This window comes from Bufo bufo, chromosome 2 (assembly GCF_905171765.1).
Source record: "Bufo bufo chromosome 2, aBufBuf1.1, whole genome shotgun sequence".
NCBI lineage: Eukaryota > Metazoa > Chordata > Amphibia > Anura > Bufonidae > Bufo > Bufo bufo.
In genome coordinates this window covers 792,931,627-792,951,723 of record NC_053390.1, presented here as the reverse complement: position 1 = coordinate 792,951,723, position 20,097 = coordinate 792,931,627, and the positions used below count along the sequence as shown (strand labels likewise).

The window sequence follows — 20,097 nt, the reverse complement described above, 5'->3', positions numbered from 1 at the left end:
CTATGTAGTTTGGCTGTTCTCCATGTGAAGATGACCTCATGGTTGTCTATTTTTAGAACTCTTGCAACAGTAGCTACCTTCCCAACATCAGCAATGGTCAACCTACAATGGAGTTTCCTATTTTTGAAAAAAATAAAATTCAGAAAGAACTCCCTTCAAATTGAAATTTATTAAATTGAAATAGTTTCCTAGAAAATGTTGGTCTTGATATATTTCTGGGATACCTCCTAACTCACCAGTGGCGGTTGTCCAACTGTTGGGACTCCAGTCGTCTACTAGGTTGAGGAGACTGATGGGCTTCGGAGCTTTAACACAGCTTTTTTTCTGGCCTGGGACATTGCTGGTACTGCTGTTCAGCCCCATAATCCTACTCCCCAGGGATAAGTGAGGGGACGGACAACATCATTAACTTATGGCATATGCTATAACTTATTCATGTAGTCAAAAACAGAATTGGGTTGACAGCTCAAGCGATAAAACAAGACATAGCTTTCTTTTCTTGAGTGAGATATGCTTTACACTATAGGTTTTTACAGGTTTAGAAAGAAAATTCTGTCTCAAAGAATAAAAATAAAAGCTAAACTTTTGGCCGTACCATATGGAATAACTGTGACTGGTTGTCATTGGCTTTGCGAAACACCAGTGTCATCTCTTAACTTTCTTATGGCACCATTAACAGCTTGTAAGTGGGTGAGGTAATGTGTTAGACTTGTGTTATTCTTTTCAACACATGGTTATGTATTGCCATCTCATTTACCATGTTTGCACGAGACATTACTGCTAGAGTTGTGCTCAGCCAACTTTTTATTTTTTGGAATAGGACGTGTGCTGGTTGACACTGTTGCGGTGACATTGTCAAATCATTATGCCATTTGAAGTTGTTTCCTGTATTTGCAATGGGAGCGAGGACTGTGGACAAGGCCTACCACTTACTGCATCAATAATTCTCAAACCATGGTGGAACCTCTAAATGTTCTTGCATGTTGAATATCATTAAAATTTGTAATTTTCCAGTGAATCAACCACCGAACACCATTGGATCCTACCAAAACCCACCTACAAAGTAATCCATCCAGCTACATAAATCCCATTGCTCAAGTATTCATGCTTATTCACTAATCTTGGGTGGAGAACTTGTGCTAATAACTAGTTAGAATTTATTGAGGGATTTTAAAGCTTTTATCTTAGGGGCAGGTCAATGCAGAAGCTTCAAGTCAGAGTTAAGAGTTTGACTTTGTGTTGCTGAGGACCATCTAATAAAGTTTACTCAAAATGTTGTGTAGTAAATAACCTAACTTTTAGCACTTGTCTCTAGACTTGTAGATCTCCAAAATCTCACAAATGTCAAATATTCTTATCCAGGGTCCATTACAATATGAAGGAGTTGAGACTGTATACAAATATAAATAGATGATATAATTATTTGGAATCTCAAGGGTCCTCCAGTTGCTATTTTGCTGGCTTAACAGGTTCCTACAATGACAACTGTGGTGAACAGTTTTACAATAACTTTGGTAGTAGTTCTAATTTTCTGTTTTTGGATGGAAAGTTGTGGAGATAACCTCTGTAAATTGAATCCAAAAATTGGACTAGTCTGCAGTCTGAGTGGTACACAGCACCCAGGTCAGAAGTTTGGCATCTATCATATAGATGAAGGAAGCGATCTTCGTCATAGAAATTTTAGTCACAGTTGCATTACTCTGATCTTTTACTCAACACTCTTCTCATAGAAAGCTGTATTTTGGCTGTAGCATTAGGAGTGATTCCCAGTCCCCACCCATCCCCTTCCCCAAAATACATGCATATCACTTGCTCGGCCAAAGTACTGGTGTTGGAGTGAAACTTGTACTCCTTTTCATTGGAAGGTCTACATATCGTACTCCAGGTGTTCCATGAGGGGAGGTCAAGTGTTCATGAAGAGAACAGAAAAGGGAACCCTGGGGCCAAATACTAAAAATAAAGAGTAGTCTGCAGTTGACCTGAGACAGCTCAGCCAGTTAAAGCTGTGACCTGACCAAGTGCATCTATGTTCACGCTGGGCTGTTATTCTGTCACATCAGGCAAACTGTTGAGGTTTTCAGAGGAGAATAGACAGCCAGATATAGAGTCTGAATGTTTCTGTCTGCACTTCATTATATTTTATCTGGCAGGAACAAACAGATTGACAAAATTCTATCTGACATGATGTCACAGGTGCGGCTCAGCAAGCACTACCGTTCCTCGGTTCCGACAATTTCCCTGTTAATTGTTGGTTCATCTGGTTCCATTTTTGGATCTTGGATTCAGTAATTTTTTTATACTTCTCTCTCTTCAGGACTAAATATACAAGTCATAAGTGATTCATATACCTGCAAACTTTTTTTTTTATGCAAAACTAATTTTTGACCATAACACATACTTTTATGCAACTTTTTGGTAAACTTCTAAAGTTCATTTCTGGTAAGTGTCCTTCTCTCTTTTTGTTTTTCCTAAATTGAAGCACCTTGTACATCAATGAATGTTATTTTAGTTCCAAATTTTTTTTGGTGTACTTGGGAACATGTGTCCCTAATGTCTCGGCAAACCTAAATGCAAACTTTTATCTATTGATGTCAGGAGGATGCTTAATAAAACTGTTCAAACAAGAGACAATGTTATATCTGTTCAGATTTTCCAATATAGTTCATTATTGGAGGCTTGAGTTTGAAAGGGTAATGAAAGGATTTCCCACAATTAAAAATTTTCAATATTTGCCTTGTATTGCAAATTTTTTGGATGATTGATGTATAAATGCTTTAATAGTAGCAGTCATCAGTGCGGTCCAACCATTGGGACCCCCATATTTTTTTTTGCTTCAACCTGAAACACTTCTCAAAGTTTTTGTTCCACCACGTGAAGATTCCTTTTGAGCTGTTAGTGTCTTGCTGAGCTTTAATTGGCTTTTCTTGCATTCTTATTTTCATGTTTGATTTAATGATCTAATTTTTTGAAAAGTTGGTTTTATTCAATGACTCTCGAGAAGCATGTGGTTCTTATGAGCTATTAAAACTACGTTGGACAGGACAGTCTGCCAAGAAGCCGGGTCAATTCCTCTTGGAAAATAAAAAGAAAAGCAATCTTTATTTTAACAGTGTCTTAGGTTTCACTCTAGGTTCCATAAATATTTGTTGGTGTTCCTTCTCCTAAGACCCTAACGAGGCCCTTGGCAGTGGCGTATGCTATCTACTGAACAGTGAATGTAAATATATTCATTGGAGATAACCAGAAATCGAAAGGTGCCAAAGGGCTGCCGCCAAGGAAATGGATCCCAGTTAAGATTTGAAGAATGTTCTTTTTTTTCATACAATGAGAGCTGCCAAGCAGTTATGGTCTAGGAGATCTCCACGTTAGAAACAGGTCGTAAATTTTCAAAAATTTGTTATAAACCAAATTATAGAAATCTGTCTGTGTAGTGGGAAAGCACATTCTCCACCATCAGCAGTGATGGCATCTAATATTAGAAAAACAAACATTCAATTGCCATCGTGGATGGATTCATAATGGTTGACTTTTTACCCATGTGGATTTTGGAGTCTACTTGAAAGCCTTGGATATATTAATAGATTAGGTTTCCTGAAACGTCTACCAGTGGTGTTGGCTTAAGTTTAGGCGTATAATATTATATCGCTGTAATTGGCAGGATATAGGTCCAATACTAAATACTAGGCCTGCAGTAAACGATTATTTTTAGTAATCGAGTATTCTACCGATTAATTTTACGACTAATCGAGTAATCTAATAAGAAAAAATGAATTAATAGACTGTTTTCCTTTATAAAAACACATCAGACCCCCTGCCATCAGTCCCCAACACCCTTCATTCCCCCTGTGCGATCAGCCCAAGAGCATCAGTTCCCCCCAGTGCCATCAGCTCCGTTCCCCCAGTTCCTTCAGCTCTCCCCCACCCCAGTGCCATCAGCTCTCCCCCACCCCAGTGTGCCATCAGCTCCACTCCCCCAGTGCCTTCAGCTCTCCCCCACCCAGTGCCATCAGCTCCCCCCCCTAATGCCACCAGCTCCCCCATGTCATCAATTGCTCCCCCTCCGATTGCCATCAGCTCCTCCCCCAATGCCACCAGCTTCTCCCACTCCCCCTCCTAGCCACCAGTGCCCAGCCGCAGCACCAGTGAACTAAAATGTCCTGACGATGTGTGTACGTCAGGATCCAAAGTAGCGTTGTGCGAGCAGGCGGGTGACCACGGAGCGCGAGTAATAGCAAGCTCTTCACTCACACTCTGTGGTCACATGGCACAAACGAATAATCGATTCGAGGATTTTGTTGTGTCGAGTTAATCGATTAATTCGAGTAATCGTTTCAGCCCTACTATATACTGAAAAGGTCGTAAAAATTGTTGTCTGTGGCAACCAATCTGATTTATAAGAAAAATTATAACTGCATATGGACGATGGGTTTATTTTTTATTTCAGAATTTTAAGTTCTTTTTTATCTGGCCGCTCTTTTAGACAAATAATCCTTCTCGACTCTCCATCCTTTAATGCCAAAAGCTATTTAAAAATGTTTTGTATGTGATGGACACAAATATATTTTTATTAGAATTTTCGAACAGTAAGAAATACTCTCTAAATCTTAAAGGCATTCTAGATAGGCAATATGAGATTGGCGTAAGGTCCAACACTTGGCACCCCCACCAATCAGCCAAACAGCTTACCAAGCACAGCGCCATCAAATTGATAGTGACTATTCTTGGTTTCATAGCTCAGCCCTGTTCACTTAAATGAGACTGAGCTGCTCCTAGGCCATGTGACCGATGAAGTTGACACTACATGACCTAGGATGGCCTAAGAGCTTGCCACAACCTCTTCATACAGCTGATTAGCGGGGGTTTCGGGGAATCGGTAACCCCACCTCCTTGATCCTGAGAATATACTATCAATATAAATCTCAGAGAACCTTTTTAAAGGCTATGGACACCCTTGGAGCATTTTTTTTTTTATTGATTTTGATGTATTTCAGGCTAGAAGTGTTGCACGTTCTGCAGCTTCTGTATCTCACAGTACATAGCAAACTGCAGAATGCAGTTGTGTGATAAATCCGTCAGACTTGCTGTCTTCTCCTGAAGCATAGTCTGAGCTGATTCATGACCAAATCAAAGCTCATAAATCGCTCAGAAGATTGTTAAAGAGAGGTCAGAGAGGGAATAAAGATTGTGCCATCACCCAAACAGTCTGAAGGATTTCAGTGGGAACAGCTATCTGCAGCTGCTGTGTACTGTGAAACTTAGAAGTTGCAGAAGCCAAATGGTATAACAGTTTTTAATATAAACCTATTACATATATGGCCTGCTCAGAAATTTTGTAGAATTCTTTCTACCTTTGCCTGGGGATAAAAAAAAAAGTATCCACACACCCACCACATCTTTTCCAAAAAAGCACACTAAGTGCTGCCAAGCAGAAGCTATTCACAACACCAGAATTCTACATAAACAGACCGCAAGTTATGTGCTCATCTTAAATGAGACATACTGCTTTTATGTTGGATGTCTTTCCATCTGGCGGAAGGCCAGATTATCAAACGTACAATTTCGACACTGTTCTACGCGGGGGTCTTCTTTGACCTTGTTAACTGCACCCCATAAATAGTTAGTCTGAATGCCGATTGGCTGCAGGGACTCCGTCCGCCTCTCTCAGCTGTTCTATAACATTAACCATGCAGACCGGTTTTATCCTAGTAGACACCTGCCTAGCGTGCATAGACATTAAGACCCTGGTCTTCTCTGAATGGCTTTCCATCCTTGGACTTTGATGTACGGTGATGACATTGTTATGATTATTGTATATGTGTCCGGCTCCTGCATATACTGCAAATATAGAACAAAGCTGATCTGTAGACGTTCCCTGGGGGTGACGCGTATCAACCCTGCTGGACTGGAATGTTATACGATCCTAAATTTAGAAAACCTTACCACTGCCATTATTATCCTATCTTGCTTAAAAGGGAAATTTTGTATCCCTACAGTTCCTAAATAGTCCTACACTGAGATGGAGGATCTGAGGACTTCATAAGAAGTTGTTGATGATGCCCAAGATTTAGTTCACTGCTTCATGCCCTCAGTAAATGCCCTGAGGTTTGTTAGCATAGTCCTTGTAACCAGCGCCCTGCCAACCCTTCAGCACAGGAGTTTTCAGCCAGGTTGTCATGGGTGAATATAGTACAGAACGGTAATAACAATGGGTCTCAGGAACGTTCTGGTCCCTTCTTAAGAGAAGTGTTTTTGACTAATTAATATAAGTCCTTCAGTAGTCCTATGTATCTCATATCTATCTATCTATCTATCTATCTATCTATCTATCTATCTATTATCTATCTATTATCTATCTATTATCTATATATTATCTATCTATCTATCTATCTATCTATTATCTATCTATTATCTATCTATTATCTATCTATCTATTATCTATCTATTATCTATCTATCTATCTATCTATCTATCTATCTATCTCTTATCTATCTATCTATTATCTATCTCTTATCTATCTATATATCTATCTATCTATCTCCTATCTATCTATTATCTATCTATCTATCTATCTATCTATCTTTCTATTATCTATCTATCTATTATCTATATATCTATTATCTATCTATCTATCTCCTATCTCCTATCTATCTATCTATCTATCTATCTATTATCTATCTATCTATTATCTATCTATCTCCTATCTCCTATCTATCTATCTATTATCTATCTATCTATCTATCTATCTATCTATCTATCTATCTATCTATCTTTCTATTATCTATCTATCTATTATCTATCTATCTATCTATTATCTATCTATCTCCTATCTATCTATCTATCTATCTATCTATCTATCATCTATCTATTATCTGTCTATCTAATATCTATCTATCTATCTATTATCTATTATCTATCTATCTATTATCTATCTATCTAATATATATCTATCTATTATTATCTATCTCTATCTTTCTATCTACGGTATTTCATTATCTATCTATCTATCTATCTATCTATCTATCTATCTATCTATCTATCTTTTTGATATCTACCGTATCTATCCTTTCTATTTTATATATCTATCTATTATTTCTATCTTTATCTTTTTTTTTATATCTATTATCTATCTATCTATCTATCTATCTATCTATCTATCTATCTATCTATCTATCTATCTATCTCTTTATCTGTCTATCCCGGTCTGCACACCCATTCTTGGGATCTCCTCTGTAATTATATTTAATGTGTTAATTACTACCCTTTGAACTGTATTACAGCTGAGTCTCCTAGGAGCCATTTATATGACATGTATGGAGGCCATATGTGAATTTTCCTTTGCTAAACTCTCCTTCAAGTGCAGGAATGATCTCAGGACTGTTACTCCCTCCCCAGGAACCATTGAAAGTGGTTCACAGAAAGTTAGGAATGTGGAGAGGGATTTTTGTCAGTGCCTTGAGGTGCAAAACACTTCCCACAGAGCAGACGATGCTGCTGTTTCTATGCAGGGAGTACACACACGTCAGCCATGCCTATGGCATATGGTAAACTGAGGTTCTGGGTATATTTAAGCGACATCTCAAAATGTATTCAACTCCCAGAACGGCTGCCTCTTTAAAGGTTTTGCTCAGGAATAGAAAAACCTGGCGTGCTCCAGAAACAGCGCCACACCTGTCCACAGGTCATGTGCGGCATTGCAGCTCAGTCCCATTCACCTTAATGCAACTGAGCTGCAATACCAGATACAACCCGTGGACAGGTTCTGAGAGAAAGCAGCCATGTATTTTGCACCTGAACAACCCCTTTAACTAATATGAACACAATGTCGTCATTTGTAACTATCCAAAGCCGCTTGTTATAATCAGCACTTATATAGCGCTAAAGATATCATCAGACGTAAAACTAAGGGAAAAAAAGGTTCAAAAACTTAGCATGGTTCACACGACCGTATGAATGAGTCCGTATCCATTCATTTCAATGGGAATTTCCGCGTGCTGTCTGCATCCGTAGTTCCGTTCCGCGGCCCTGCAAAAAAAATAGAACATGATAGTGGCGGCATGTGCAGTCCGGAAATTGCGGAACACGCACGGACTGGTATCCGTGTTTTGCGTATCCGCAAAATACCACGGTCGTGTGAGTGTAGCCCTAGAGAGATAGGCCGCCTCCCTGTCCAAAAGACTCCTTTTTTTTTATTTTTATATTATTATTATTATTTAATCATTTTCTAATCAATTCATTTTTTATCTAACATTTTTGGGCAAGCAGTTAATTTTCCGAACGTGGAAAAAAAAAAGCATTTTAAAGTGAAAGGAGAGCACACCTCGCAAGCGCCGCCGCTGCCTCTCCATCCGCCTCCAGAGCCGGCGCTCGGTTATTTTCGGCACTCCCATAGAAGTGAATGGAGGGTGGACGCTCTTGGGCCCCGTTCTAGAGATAGAGATGGGAAAAAATAAATAGAAAATGCCGTTGCTCATGACCGTGGCTGTGCTTTGATGAGAGGCTCGTCCTTCGTCTGCCAGTACGGCATCAGGCGGCCTTTTCTATGAGTTCAGGGTTTGTGTTTGTATTGGCCGGGATTCCAATTCTGGACGGGGCCCTTTATAATCCGCAGTAGAATATACATTGAACGTTGCCCAGCTGTTCTCGAAGACAGGTGGACTACTCATCTCTTCTTCACAGAATTCACCCCGCAGTTGCTTATCCTTTATTGACACCAGGACATTGCCACTTTTGTCTCGGGAGGAGGAGAGCTGGAACAAAAAGGATATAGATTTTCGGAGCCTTGATATCGCATTGCCAGAAATCGGCTATGGGATGCACGTGTAGTAACAATGCTGCTAATTGTAGATTTCAAGGCCATTACGGGAGCCCAAAAATATGGTCCATTTCGAAAAAGTTTGCAAACAGTAATTCGAGATCATGGCAGGAAATAAAAGTAATAACTAAATATTACATCAAATTTGAAAAAGTTTTTTTTTACATTACTTTGCTTTTTCTTTTCATCAATTTTAATTGAAAAAAATTCAAGAAATGCAAAAAAATATAAATTATTTCTAGTGATGAGCGAAGTATTCAAAAATTTGATTTGGCTACTTCACCGAAAAAAATAAAAAAATAAAATCGCTTTGTCACGAAGCGCATTTCTTTGTAAGTAGTGGGTGCGCCGCCCCCCCCTTCCCCCCCCGGTCATTGTACTCCTCAGATGCCGCGTTCATAGCCGATCGCGGCATTTGACAGCAGTAATACAATGTATAAAACCATACTTGCCTCATCCATTTGAGCGCGAAGAGCCGGCCGCCGCCATCTTGATTGAAGATCTAGCAGGAAATCTTGCACGCCCCGTGGTGACGTCCTCACGTCGTGGGTCGTGGTGATGTCATACTTCACCACGCACGGATTTCGTGCGAGATCTTCAATCAAGATGATGGCGGCCAGCTTTTCGCACTCAAACGGATGAGGTAAGTATGATTTTTTTCAATTTTTTAACGCCATTCAAGGAAAAATTTATTCGTTACCACGAAGCACGAGGAAATCCAGCTTTGGGGCGAAACTAATTTTCCTTGAATTTCGAATCGAATTTCACTTTGTGGAGTTCGATTCGCTCAGCACCAATTATTTCAGTTCCCTTAAAGAACCAGCAGAAAAAATTTTTGTTAATAAAGTTTGCCCTCTGAATTGTAACGATTTCTTTTTGGGTTTTTAACTTTTTTTTTTTTTTTTTGTTTTTCATTGTTTATGAATCATTTGATTCTTTTTGCTTTCATTTTTATTTTTTTTAAAGTCGTCATTTAGCTGCTTCTCAACATAAAACCACAATTAACACGCCCTCGTCATATAGCCAAGTGTTATGCCCAGTGACAAGTCCGCCTCTTCACTGTCTAATCAGCAGAGCTCGGCTACATCTGGTTAAATAAGAAAAATGGATAGGACGAATTCTCGATATAGTCCACCGCATGAGTCAAATAAATTTTGTTCTTGTCCAGCCGTCTGTCATCAGACAGGGGCGAAAAATTCTGTGTGGCTACGGGTACATGTGGGTATATCATTAAACATACCAGAGCTCGGTGGAGGGTGCGTTACTGTGCGTGGGGCTAAGCAGCTGATGTATTAAATATATACCGTGATAAGCCTCCGCATTAAAAGGCAAATTTCACAGGGTAATTATGTTGACTTATCGGCGACCCAAATGTCCGATTTACTAATCTTCTTATCTCTTTAACACCATTAGTGTAAAAGAATATTTTCGAAATTTTGATTTGCGCCTGGGCCTGTATGAAATATTCGCACTTACACATGTACTGTACTATTACATCGATGGGTAGCTGTTTTTAGATTTACGCGGCTTGGTCGTAATTTTTTTATTTATTTTATTTGCCCGAAAGTGACCTTTATCTTAGGCTACTTTCACACTTGCGTTTTGGCTTTCCGTTTGCGAGAACTGTTCAGGGCTCTCACACACGGTCCAAAACGGATCAGTTTTGCCCTAATGCATTCTGAATGGAAAAGGATCCGCTCAGAATGCATCAGTTTGCCTCCGTTCCGTCTCCATTCCGCTCTGGAGGCGGACACCAAAACGCTTCCTGCAAGGTTTTACTGTCCGCTTGACGAAACTGAGTCCTGGCACACAATGTAAGTCAATGGGGACGGATCCGTTTTCTCTGGCACAATAGAAAACGGATCCGTCTCCCAGCCAACTGCCGTTCCCCGCCAGACCCCATTGACTATAATAGGATCCGGACGTATTCCGGCAAAATGTTGACTTTTGACTGGACAAAAACTTTTGCACGCAAAGGTATTTATCTGTGAGAAAACCGGCAATTATATCCAGAGGCTGGATCCCATTATAGTCAATGCGGTCCAGCGGCGAATGGTAGTATCCGGCGAAGCCGGATCTGGTGAACTCCGCAAGGCCTGCCTCATCCAATGAACGGAGGTGCGAACCTACCGTAAGGGCCACAGATCCAGCCAACAGTTCAGTTCTTTGAGGGATTCAGTGTCAAGCAGAGAGCAAGAGTAGATGAAGTAAAAAAGAAAGCTGTAGAAGCAAAACTATTGAAAAATATTAATAAAGACCAATTCAAAAATGTTTTAGCCCACAATTGATACAATTTTTATAATACAGAAATTTCCCCCAAAAGGTGTCCATAGCTTTTAAATTTATAACCTTGGGGTGACTGTGAGCACCCTAGTCTATCTGGTGGTGCCCACCTGTCTTACTATTGGACATAGCCTTTAACGTTTTTTTTCTTTTTTAGAATGTGACCTATCTCCTCTGTTATGGTTATTTTGGGTATAATAACACATTTTAGACATATTGAATATGGAGCAAGCGGTGTTATCTCACCTCTGTGCAGCATAAAACTAATGTTGGCTGAACCCCTGCAGATTGTAGGCTGACGTCCAGTTTTCCCACTTGCTAAGGACTTAACGTAAACTTTTTTTTAAAGAAGTCTTGCAGAAAAGTAACCAGCCGCCGACCTTGTGTTTTTGAGACTGGCACTACTTTTGTATTAAGGCCGGGTCCACATCACGTTTTTCCCATTGTATACAAAAAAAAGTGTACATTAAATGGATGCCTCAGACTGATGCCATACAGCGGCATCTATCATCATAAAAAAAGTACAGTATTTTTCGTCCTATAAGATGCACCAGTCCATAAGACGCACCCAGGTTTTAGAGGAGGACAATAAGAAAAAAATTTTTTTTCATTAGACATCAGATCACCAATCAGACTCCTGGTGTTATTCACACCTCAGCTCACATCCCCAGTCAGACCCCCAATGTGAATGACCCTCAATCAGACCTCAGATAAAATAAGACCCCCATTCCTCAGATCAGACCCCCATGCCCCCAGGCTCAGAGCAAATAAAAAAATAATAATAATCAACTTACCTCTCCTGCTCCGGATGCAGCGGGCTCCCAGGATCCAGCTCTCTTCTTTATGCCGTCGGCTGTGCTGTGACCCCGCGCACACCGTGAGGTCACAGAGCGCCCTCACGCTGTGCACAGTCACAGCACAGCCGACAGCAGAGGACCAAGAAGTGGTGAGCTCTGCATTCACTGCTTCCCGGTCCTCCGGTACTAATTCACCCCATAAAACGTAGTGACATTTTCCCCAACGTTGGGGGGGGTTGTAAAGTGTGTCTTATGGGCCAAAAAAATACTGTATACTTTTTTATTTTTTTATTTTACAGGACTCTGCAGGATACAAAAGTGTGGTGTGCTGTGCTTTTGTATCCTTTTTTTTTTCCAATGCATGTGTCAAAAGGGATGGGAAAAACATGATGTAAACCCACCCTAATTTATTTTATGTTTGCAGCTTTGGCTGGGGGAACTTGTGCCAGTGGGCATCTGAACGTGAAAAATAGTTAGCAGCGATTTAGCAAGCACACGTGGAATTGAAATGTATCACATTGCCATAAAGTGCAGCGTAGACGCATCGCAGTAGAAAACCACATGAAGATTCCATAATCGCCTTTATGCACTGTGCTGGCTCAGCGCTGACAAATGTAACTTTTTCTTTATAAAAGAGAACCCAAAAAAAAAATTGTCATTTTAAGATGTTTCAAAATTTTGGGAAAATTTTTGACCAAATATTGCAATCCAAGATAATAATAAAAAAAATCACTTTTTTTCAACCGTGCTGGATCTGAAGAGACACTGGAAGGACTCCAGTGTCTCCTTCTCTTGTGACAGGAGAACTGTCCAAAAGGACAAAAACTAAAGGTCAATGCCATGGAAGTGGTCCTGAGGTTGAGGCCTGGCAGGAGCAAGCCTTAATGGTGGAGTCCAGCTCCCAAATTCTTGAGAATCCATTCATGTTTAGTGTGTCTTCAACTATTCCATGTCACTGGAGGAAGACCAAGTAACTCTTGGACTCCCGTTCAATTTTTTTGTAAATTTTTGGAATTTAAAAAGAATTGTTGTACATTTTAAAATTTTTGTAAACTTGTGATCTCCAAGGTCCCAGCTGAAACCCAAATCACTTGCAATACAATGTTATGAGATTAAAAATTATGTAAAAATTTTGATCAAATGAATTGACCTTTTTATGTATTGTTTTCTCTATAGGTCCCCCACGCATTTCAGACAAAGTGATCCACCGGCAAACAGTGAGGTTAGGAAGAACCATCAAACTGCTGTGTCCAGTGGAAGGTGATCCTCCACCTCTTACAATGTGGATGAAAGATGGACGTTCAATCCATAGTGGTTGGACCAGGTTCAGGACTTATACTCAAGGACTGAAAATCAAAGACGTGGAAAGCGAGGATGCGGGAGGCTACCTTTGCAAGGCCACCAATGGATTTGGAAGCATCAATGTGAATTACACGCTCATCGTCATTGGTAGGTGCATCCCTTATTTTTTCATAAAAGCATCATGTTTACAGTGGTAAAATTTAAGTAAGCTTGTATAAAAATTGCAGTCCGTAGCTGCATTAACAATTTTTCAGGCTTCAGTGCTGAAATCTCCCAGCTTTCCTTTCTGCCTCAAAGTCTGTTTAGAGCTTTCTCTGGGAAGTGTTGTGTGAAATGTAAGAAAAGAATGAGCATGCATGCTTGTTGCTATAAGGAGAAGGGGATAAGCCGTTAGAGTGTGTTTATCAGCCAGCATGCTGACTGTTTCCAATTGATCTAATTGGCTCACCAGTTTGGCATTTGGTTCCAGCACAGTTCTCCAGTATAATGTAACATTTTACAAGACAGGGAAGCATAAAGTCTCATCAGACAGATTTATTGTACGCCTTAGGATCGCTAGGATATGCCCCCATTGTCTGATAGGGGCGGGTCCCGAGAATGGAGGCGGGAAGGTGGCGGCGCTCTCCCCGTTGTATTGAATGAGAGCGCACCGCGCTTGCACGGCCACCGCTCCCATTCATTTCTATGGGGCTGACGGAAATAGCCGATCCAGCGCTCGGATTTTCTCGGCGGCCCCATAGAAATGAATGGAGGGCAGCTGCGCATGCCCCCATTGTCTGAGAGGGGAAAACCCCTTTAACTTTTCACGTTTCGGACCCGTAACCACTTTTGGCTCTTTACAGCACCGTAGGGACAAATTCGGTTGGGCGCTACATCGCTGTCCGTTCACATTGAAGTGCTAGCAGCGTATTTTGTGTTAACCCTTCGTGTTGCTCTTTCTTCTGCCTTGCAGTTAAGTTTGATATCATTTCTATGAGTATCTAATAATCCACAACATTTGATACTCTAGCACTAGGTCCCGTTGATGACGGAGTAAAGGAATTCTTATGCACCTGTGACAGTGACGGATGGTAGCTGTAGGTGCCTTGTCTTTTTCGGTGTTGGTGACTCAACCCTTAGCTCGGGCTTCTTATCTGAAGTGAATAATGCTGCAGGGTTAGTCATTATCACGGTTTCCCTTAAATGAATAATATCTGGCTACTGTTTTGACCGGCTGTGTCATGGGATGAATCCGAGGTGAATCGGTTAAATCTAGGTCATCTTCTCGGTGTCTGCTCCGAGGAGAACCTTAGTAAAGAAGGCTATAACTTGTGGTGTCTGCACTTGGCAGAGTTCTCTATGACTCTGAGAAAATATTACATTTTCACTGACACGTTCAGGGTGGGAGCAGCCATCTGGATTTTTTGTTTTTGTATTTTTTTTTTAAATAAAATTTTGACCACAATGTCTATTTGCGGAAAATTTATAACTAGAGGTGGATTTATTAAAGGGGTTGTGCATCCATAAAAAACTACATAGACATAATTAGGTTTCCCTAAAAGAATTGACTTATTAATAGTAAAGTAGTTCCAGTTTGGGCTCCAACTCCCCTTTTTGATCCCCAAACATGTGACCCCAGTGATCCAGAATACACACATGTGGCGTGTTGTTGCATCTGCCGATCATGTGACTTCCTCCTTGGACCCTTGTCAGCCAGTATGGTTCACTTTTTAGCTGAAAGAGTAAAAAAAATTATTTTTTTGTATATGTACATGAGGCCTAATGGTCTGAATGAGCAGCAGGGATAGATTGACAAGTCAGTAATTCGGGAAGTGGCCAAAGGTGCCTACAGCCTCTTACCTAACCTCCTCTTTCCACAAGACATACTCCAAAACGATCTGTGTACAAAAGACCTTATAGTCTAAATGAGACAGCGGTATTAGTGGACTGGTCAGTTGGGCATTAGGGCAGTGCCTGAGGGCCCATGGTCAAAAGGTGCCTACAGCCTCCTACCTAACCTCCTCTTTCCACAAGACATACTCCAAAACGATCTGTGTACAAAAGACCTTATAGTCTAAATGAGACAGCGGTATTAGTGGACTGGTCAGTTGGGCATTAGGGCAGTGCCTGAGGGCCCATGGTCAAAAGGTGCCTACAGCCTCTTACCTAACCTCCTCTTTCCACAAGACATACTCCAAAACGATCTGTGTACAAAAGACCTTATAGTCTAAATGAGACAGCGGTATTAGTGGACTGGTCAGTTGGGCATTAGGGCAGTGCCTGAGGGCCCATGGTCAAAAGGTGCCTACAGCCTCTTACCTAACCTCCTCTTTCCACAAGACATACTCCAAAACGATCTGTGTACAAAAGACCTTATAGTCTAAATGAGACAGCGGTATTAGTGGACTGGTCAGTTGGGCATTAGGGCAGTGCCTGAGGGCCCATGGTCAAAAGCTGCCTACAGCCTCTTACCTAACCTCCATTGCGATGTTTTATTAAGTGTTATTAGAAGGTTTCCTATTCAATTAGGTTTTTCTTTCTATTTTATCTTCTCATTTGTATGCTTTTTATTACACTGTGTTCACATTATGCGATTTTTTTCTAGGCAAAACTGCACATGATCAAGGTTCCGATCTGGAATGTATGAAGTGATCTTATGATTTGACCTAGGTGTTTTTGTATTTTGTACCTCATATTTCGCATTTTTGTGGGATTTATAGGTGTTGGTTTTTAATATGATGTCAAATGTAGATAATGGGTGTAGCACAGGACAGAGTAAGTGCTTTGCCTCGCCCTGGGGATGTGGTTCCCCTCCCCCTCCTTTTCAGGAGGAATGGATCTATTTAAACCTGAGGGTCAGGCAGTGCACACAGTTACGACTAAGAACGGTGTAGTTCGAAACGCGTCCATGTGCAGGGGTGTGAGATGGTGTTCACATGATGTAATTTGTTACCAAAAATAAAGACAAAACAACAGAATCTTCAATAGTGCTGGAACTTTTTTCTGCTGTTTATATCTTGAGAACTTACCTGGTTTAGTTCCGTGCACGGAGGATAAAGGATACATGGTGAGCTGGACATTTTGTTTATTAATCTTACCTAACCTCCCCTTTCCGTAAAAAAATACTTGGGATGTCTATGTACAAAAGACCTAATAGTCTGAATGAGATAGCAGCAATGGTGGATTAGTTGGGCATTAGGACCTAAGGACTCATGATCAAGAAGTTCCCACAAACTCTTACATAACAGTTTTGGGCTTACCAGGTGTGCCTTAGGGAAATACCTAAGGGTCCATGGACAAACAGTGCCTACAGCCTCTTGCCTATCCTCCCCTTTTCTTAAAAAAATACTTGGGATGTCTATGTACAAAATACATAATAGTCTGAATGAGCAGCAGTCGTGGAATAGTTGGCCATTAGGGCCAAAGGGCTCATGACCAAGAAGTTCCCACATCCTCTCATCTAGGGGTGGGCGATATAGACTATATGCGATATAAATGATCAAAATTTTCCAACGATAGAGATTTTGTTTATATCGCCATATTGCGGTAGAACATGGCATGCGCCGCTCTCGGCACGCACCATGTTCTCCTGAGCTGGCACAGTGGAGAAGGAGGGAGTCCCTCCCTCCCCACTGTGTGCGGCTGCCGCTGACCACCAATGAGAACAGAGTAGGAGGAGGAGGGACTGTGGCCACTGCGCCACCAATGAGAACAGAGAGTAGGAGGAGGAGGGACTGTGGCCACTGCGCCACCAATGAGAACCGAGAGGAGGAGGAGGGGAGGGACTGTGGCCACTGCGCCACCAATTAATATAGTTAATATGCCTGAATACAAACATAGCCTGCATGTGCCGGCCATATCCAATACCCGGCCTCTATGACTGCACGCTGTGATCCACCGCAATTAACCTCTCAGGTCCTGAGGGGTTAATTGCGGCGGATCGCGGCGCGCAGTAATAGAGGCCAGGTTTGGGATATGACCGGCACATGCAGGCTACGTTTGTATTCAGGCATATTAACTATATTCATTGGTGGCGCAGTGGCCACAGCCCCTCCCTTCTACTCCCCCTCTTCTAAGTATTATATTAATTGCGCCTCCCTCCACACGATTAAATCATTGGTGGCAGTGGCCCCAGGGTGGCAGCTTCTGATCGGAGCCCCAGCAGTGTAATCGCAGGGCTACGATCGGTTACCATGGCAGCCAGGACGCTACTGAAGACCTGGCTGCCATGGTCAGCTCCCTGCTGCTGTGTGCACTATGCACAGGGCAGCAGGGTGAGTGTGAGGTCCTATTCACCCTAATAAGAGCTCTATTAGGGTGAATAGGACAAGGGTTCTAGCCCCTAAGGAGGCTAATAGTTATTAAAAAAAAAAGTTTGAAAAAAACCCCCGGGATATATATCTCATATCCCACATGCTTAAAATTATATCGCAATATAGATTTTAGGCCATATCGCCCACCCCTAAGTCTCACCTGTGCATTAGGGCAGTGCTTGAAGGCCGCTGGCAAAAAGGTGCCTACATACAGCCCCTTTACTTATCCTCCTCTTTCCATAAGAACTACTTGAGAGGTCTATGTACAAAAAACCTAATGGTCCAAATGAGACCGCAGCAGTGGTGGACTGGTCAGTTGGGCATTCTGACGTAGGGACTCATTCCGAAGAACTTGCCACATCGTCTTGTATAACATCTCCTTCCGCCATGAGCTAAACACTGTAAAGTGACTGTGTTGACTCTGCTTGTGTATTAAAACTATGTCGGTTGGTAAGAGGCCGAGGAGGGTCATTTCCCATGGGACCCATACCTCTCTCGGTCCTGGACAAACTTCTTTTTTGTGTCTAACGGAGTATCTTTTTTTTTTTTTTTTTTTGCCCTCAGGGCCCTTGACTACAAATTATCTTGTCATTCTGACCTGAGATAATGATTGTTGTGCCTAGTGGTTCAGCCTTTGCTGTCAGTCTTTGTGAAGAGGTAAAATCGAGGATAATTCTAGAACATGCAGGACGTACGACATCACGCTGGGTAATTAGGAAATGCTTAGAGAACTGACTAATGGAATTTATGGATGACATAATACCGCGGCCGATGTAGTAATTACCTTCTGGAAGCTTGTCTTCAATTGGCCGCCGTGGGTTTCCTTTGCATGTGTTCTCCTCGGGCTAGTAAATAAAATGTCTTCCAGATTAAATTAGACTCCAGGACACTATTTATAGTTTATCAGTATCAGAAACATATTCTCCTAATGCTGGAAATGACTTCCCCTTTAATGTTTTCAGATGTTTTTGAAAAGTCATAAAAATGAAAGTTCTTCTGTTCGCCCACATACGGCATCCATGCCTTCTCCAGATGCCGGGGCTTAATGCACGGTGGATATAGGATAAGCTGGAAGGATTATGTATATATGCATGGAAATGAATAAACATCCACTTTTTAGCTTCCAAAAATGTCCTTTGCGGAGATTTCTCAGCTAAGCTGCCTGTGTGTACTGCATTTTGTACAAATAAATGTCAGGGATGGGAATAATCCAGCCTTACAATGTCTGCAGATGTGCAACTTATCAGGCTTCAGTCATCAGTTCATAGCAGGGTGCAAAAAATAAAAGTGCATAGTCTGGGGATTGAGGAGTATTTTCATTTTCCATAAAGTTTTTTTTTTGCAAAACGTTTTTTTCATTTTTGTTGAATTTAATAAAAATAGATATAGTAAAATTCCATTAATCCACCACCTGGTCTGCCTTGAATTCGCTAATATGGAATAAGACAAAAATGACTCAATGCTGGAAGATCACAAAAAACTTACCTGTTAAGGCCAATTGACACGGGCCAGTGTTCACACTTTAGAACATCATTGCCTGTGCAATCAGCTGACATACGAGCAAATGATGTGCCATTGTTTAAAAGGGGTTATCCGATTTCAGAAACAGCCCCCCCCCCCATGTGCCGGGCCCCTCACAGGTAATATACTTACCCCGCTCCTGGTCTCCGCACCGCTGCTTCTCCCTGCACATCAATGAAAACATCTGGTGTCGGGGGGGAAGCAGCCAATGGCAGGCAGGGACGAGCCTCTCTAGCGTCACCCGCGATCCTAGGGAGGATCGTCCCCATCCCCGCCTGCCATTGACTGCTCCCCCCGACACCGGATGTTTTCATCGGTGTGCAGGGAGAAGCAGCAGCGGCGGTGCGGGGACCAGGATCGGCACGGGGAGCGGGGTAAGTATATTACCTATGAGGGAGCCGGCACATGGGGGTGATGTTTCTGAAGTCGGATAACTCCTTTAATATTCCTGCTAGAAGTTATGAATAAATTACTTGCAGTGAAGGTCCAGATGGGTGTTACCAGTTGGGGGGTGTCGATGGACAGTCTGACACTATCCAATCAGTGCTGCCAGTGCAGGGAAACACCTCCAACTGGTAACAGCCATCTGGACCTTCATTGCAAACTGCTAATCAGTTTATTCATAACTTCTAGCAGGAATAATAAAGGAATAGCACAAGAATAAGAATAGACGCTCCAGAATTGTTATAACATGGGGAGTGCAAGTAGTTACTAAAACAGACATATCAGGAGAGGGGACATCTTTAAATGTGCACTTGTCCTCTCTTTTGTAAAACCGATCCTTTTCTTGATATAAGTAGACAATTCTGACAAATTAACCAATTGAACTAGTAATCTATGACAGCACTTCCCAATCTTTTTACCATGGACAAGGCCTACACATGTTTCCCTCATCCTCGGGAACACCTACAAATATTTCATGCCTTTTACACACGTGATGGCCTTGGTTTTGCTGTCTAGGGGGACCCTTAACCAGGTACCATGGAATCCTGGTTAGGAAACCCTTTATGATGACAACTTTTTGTGTTTGTGTGCGGCCAAGATTCTTCTGTTGGACTAGAGTTTCTTAACATTATGTATGGGTTTAAAA

The 20,097-nt window shown here is 41.6% G+C and overlaps 1 protein-coding gene across 1 annotated transcript in view; it reads left to right on the top strand.

Annotated features, from left to right (window-relative positions):
- Positions 1-20,097, top strand: part of FGFRL1 (fibroblast growth factor receptor like 1) — a 147,049-nt gene that overhangs the window by 75,353 nt on the left and 51,599 nt on the right. The window contains exon 3 of the mRNA XM_040419248.1: positions 13,069-13,341. Coding sequence (XP_040275182.1) covers positions 13,069-13,341 — 273 coding nt within the window. The remainder of the gene's footprint in view (positions 1-13,068; positions 13,342-20,097) is intronic.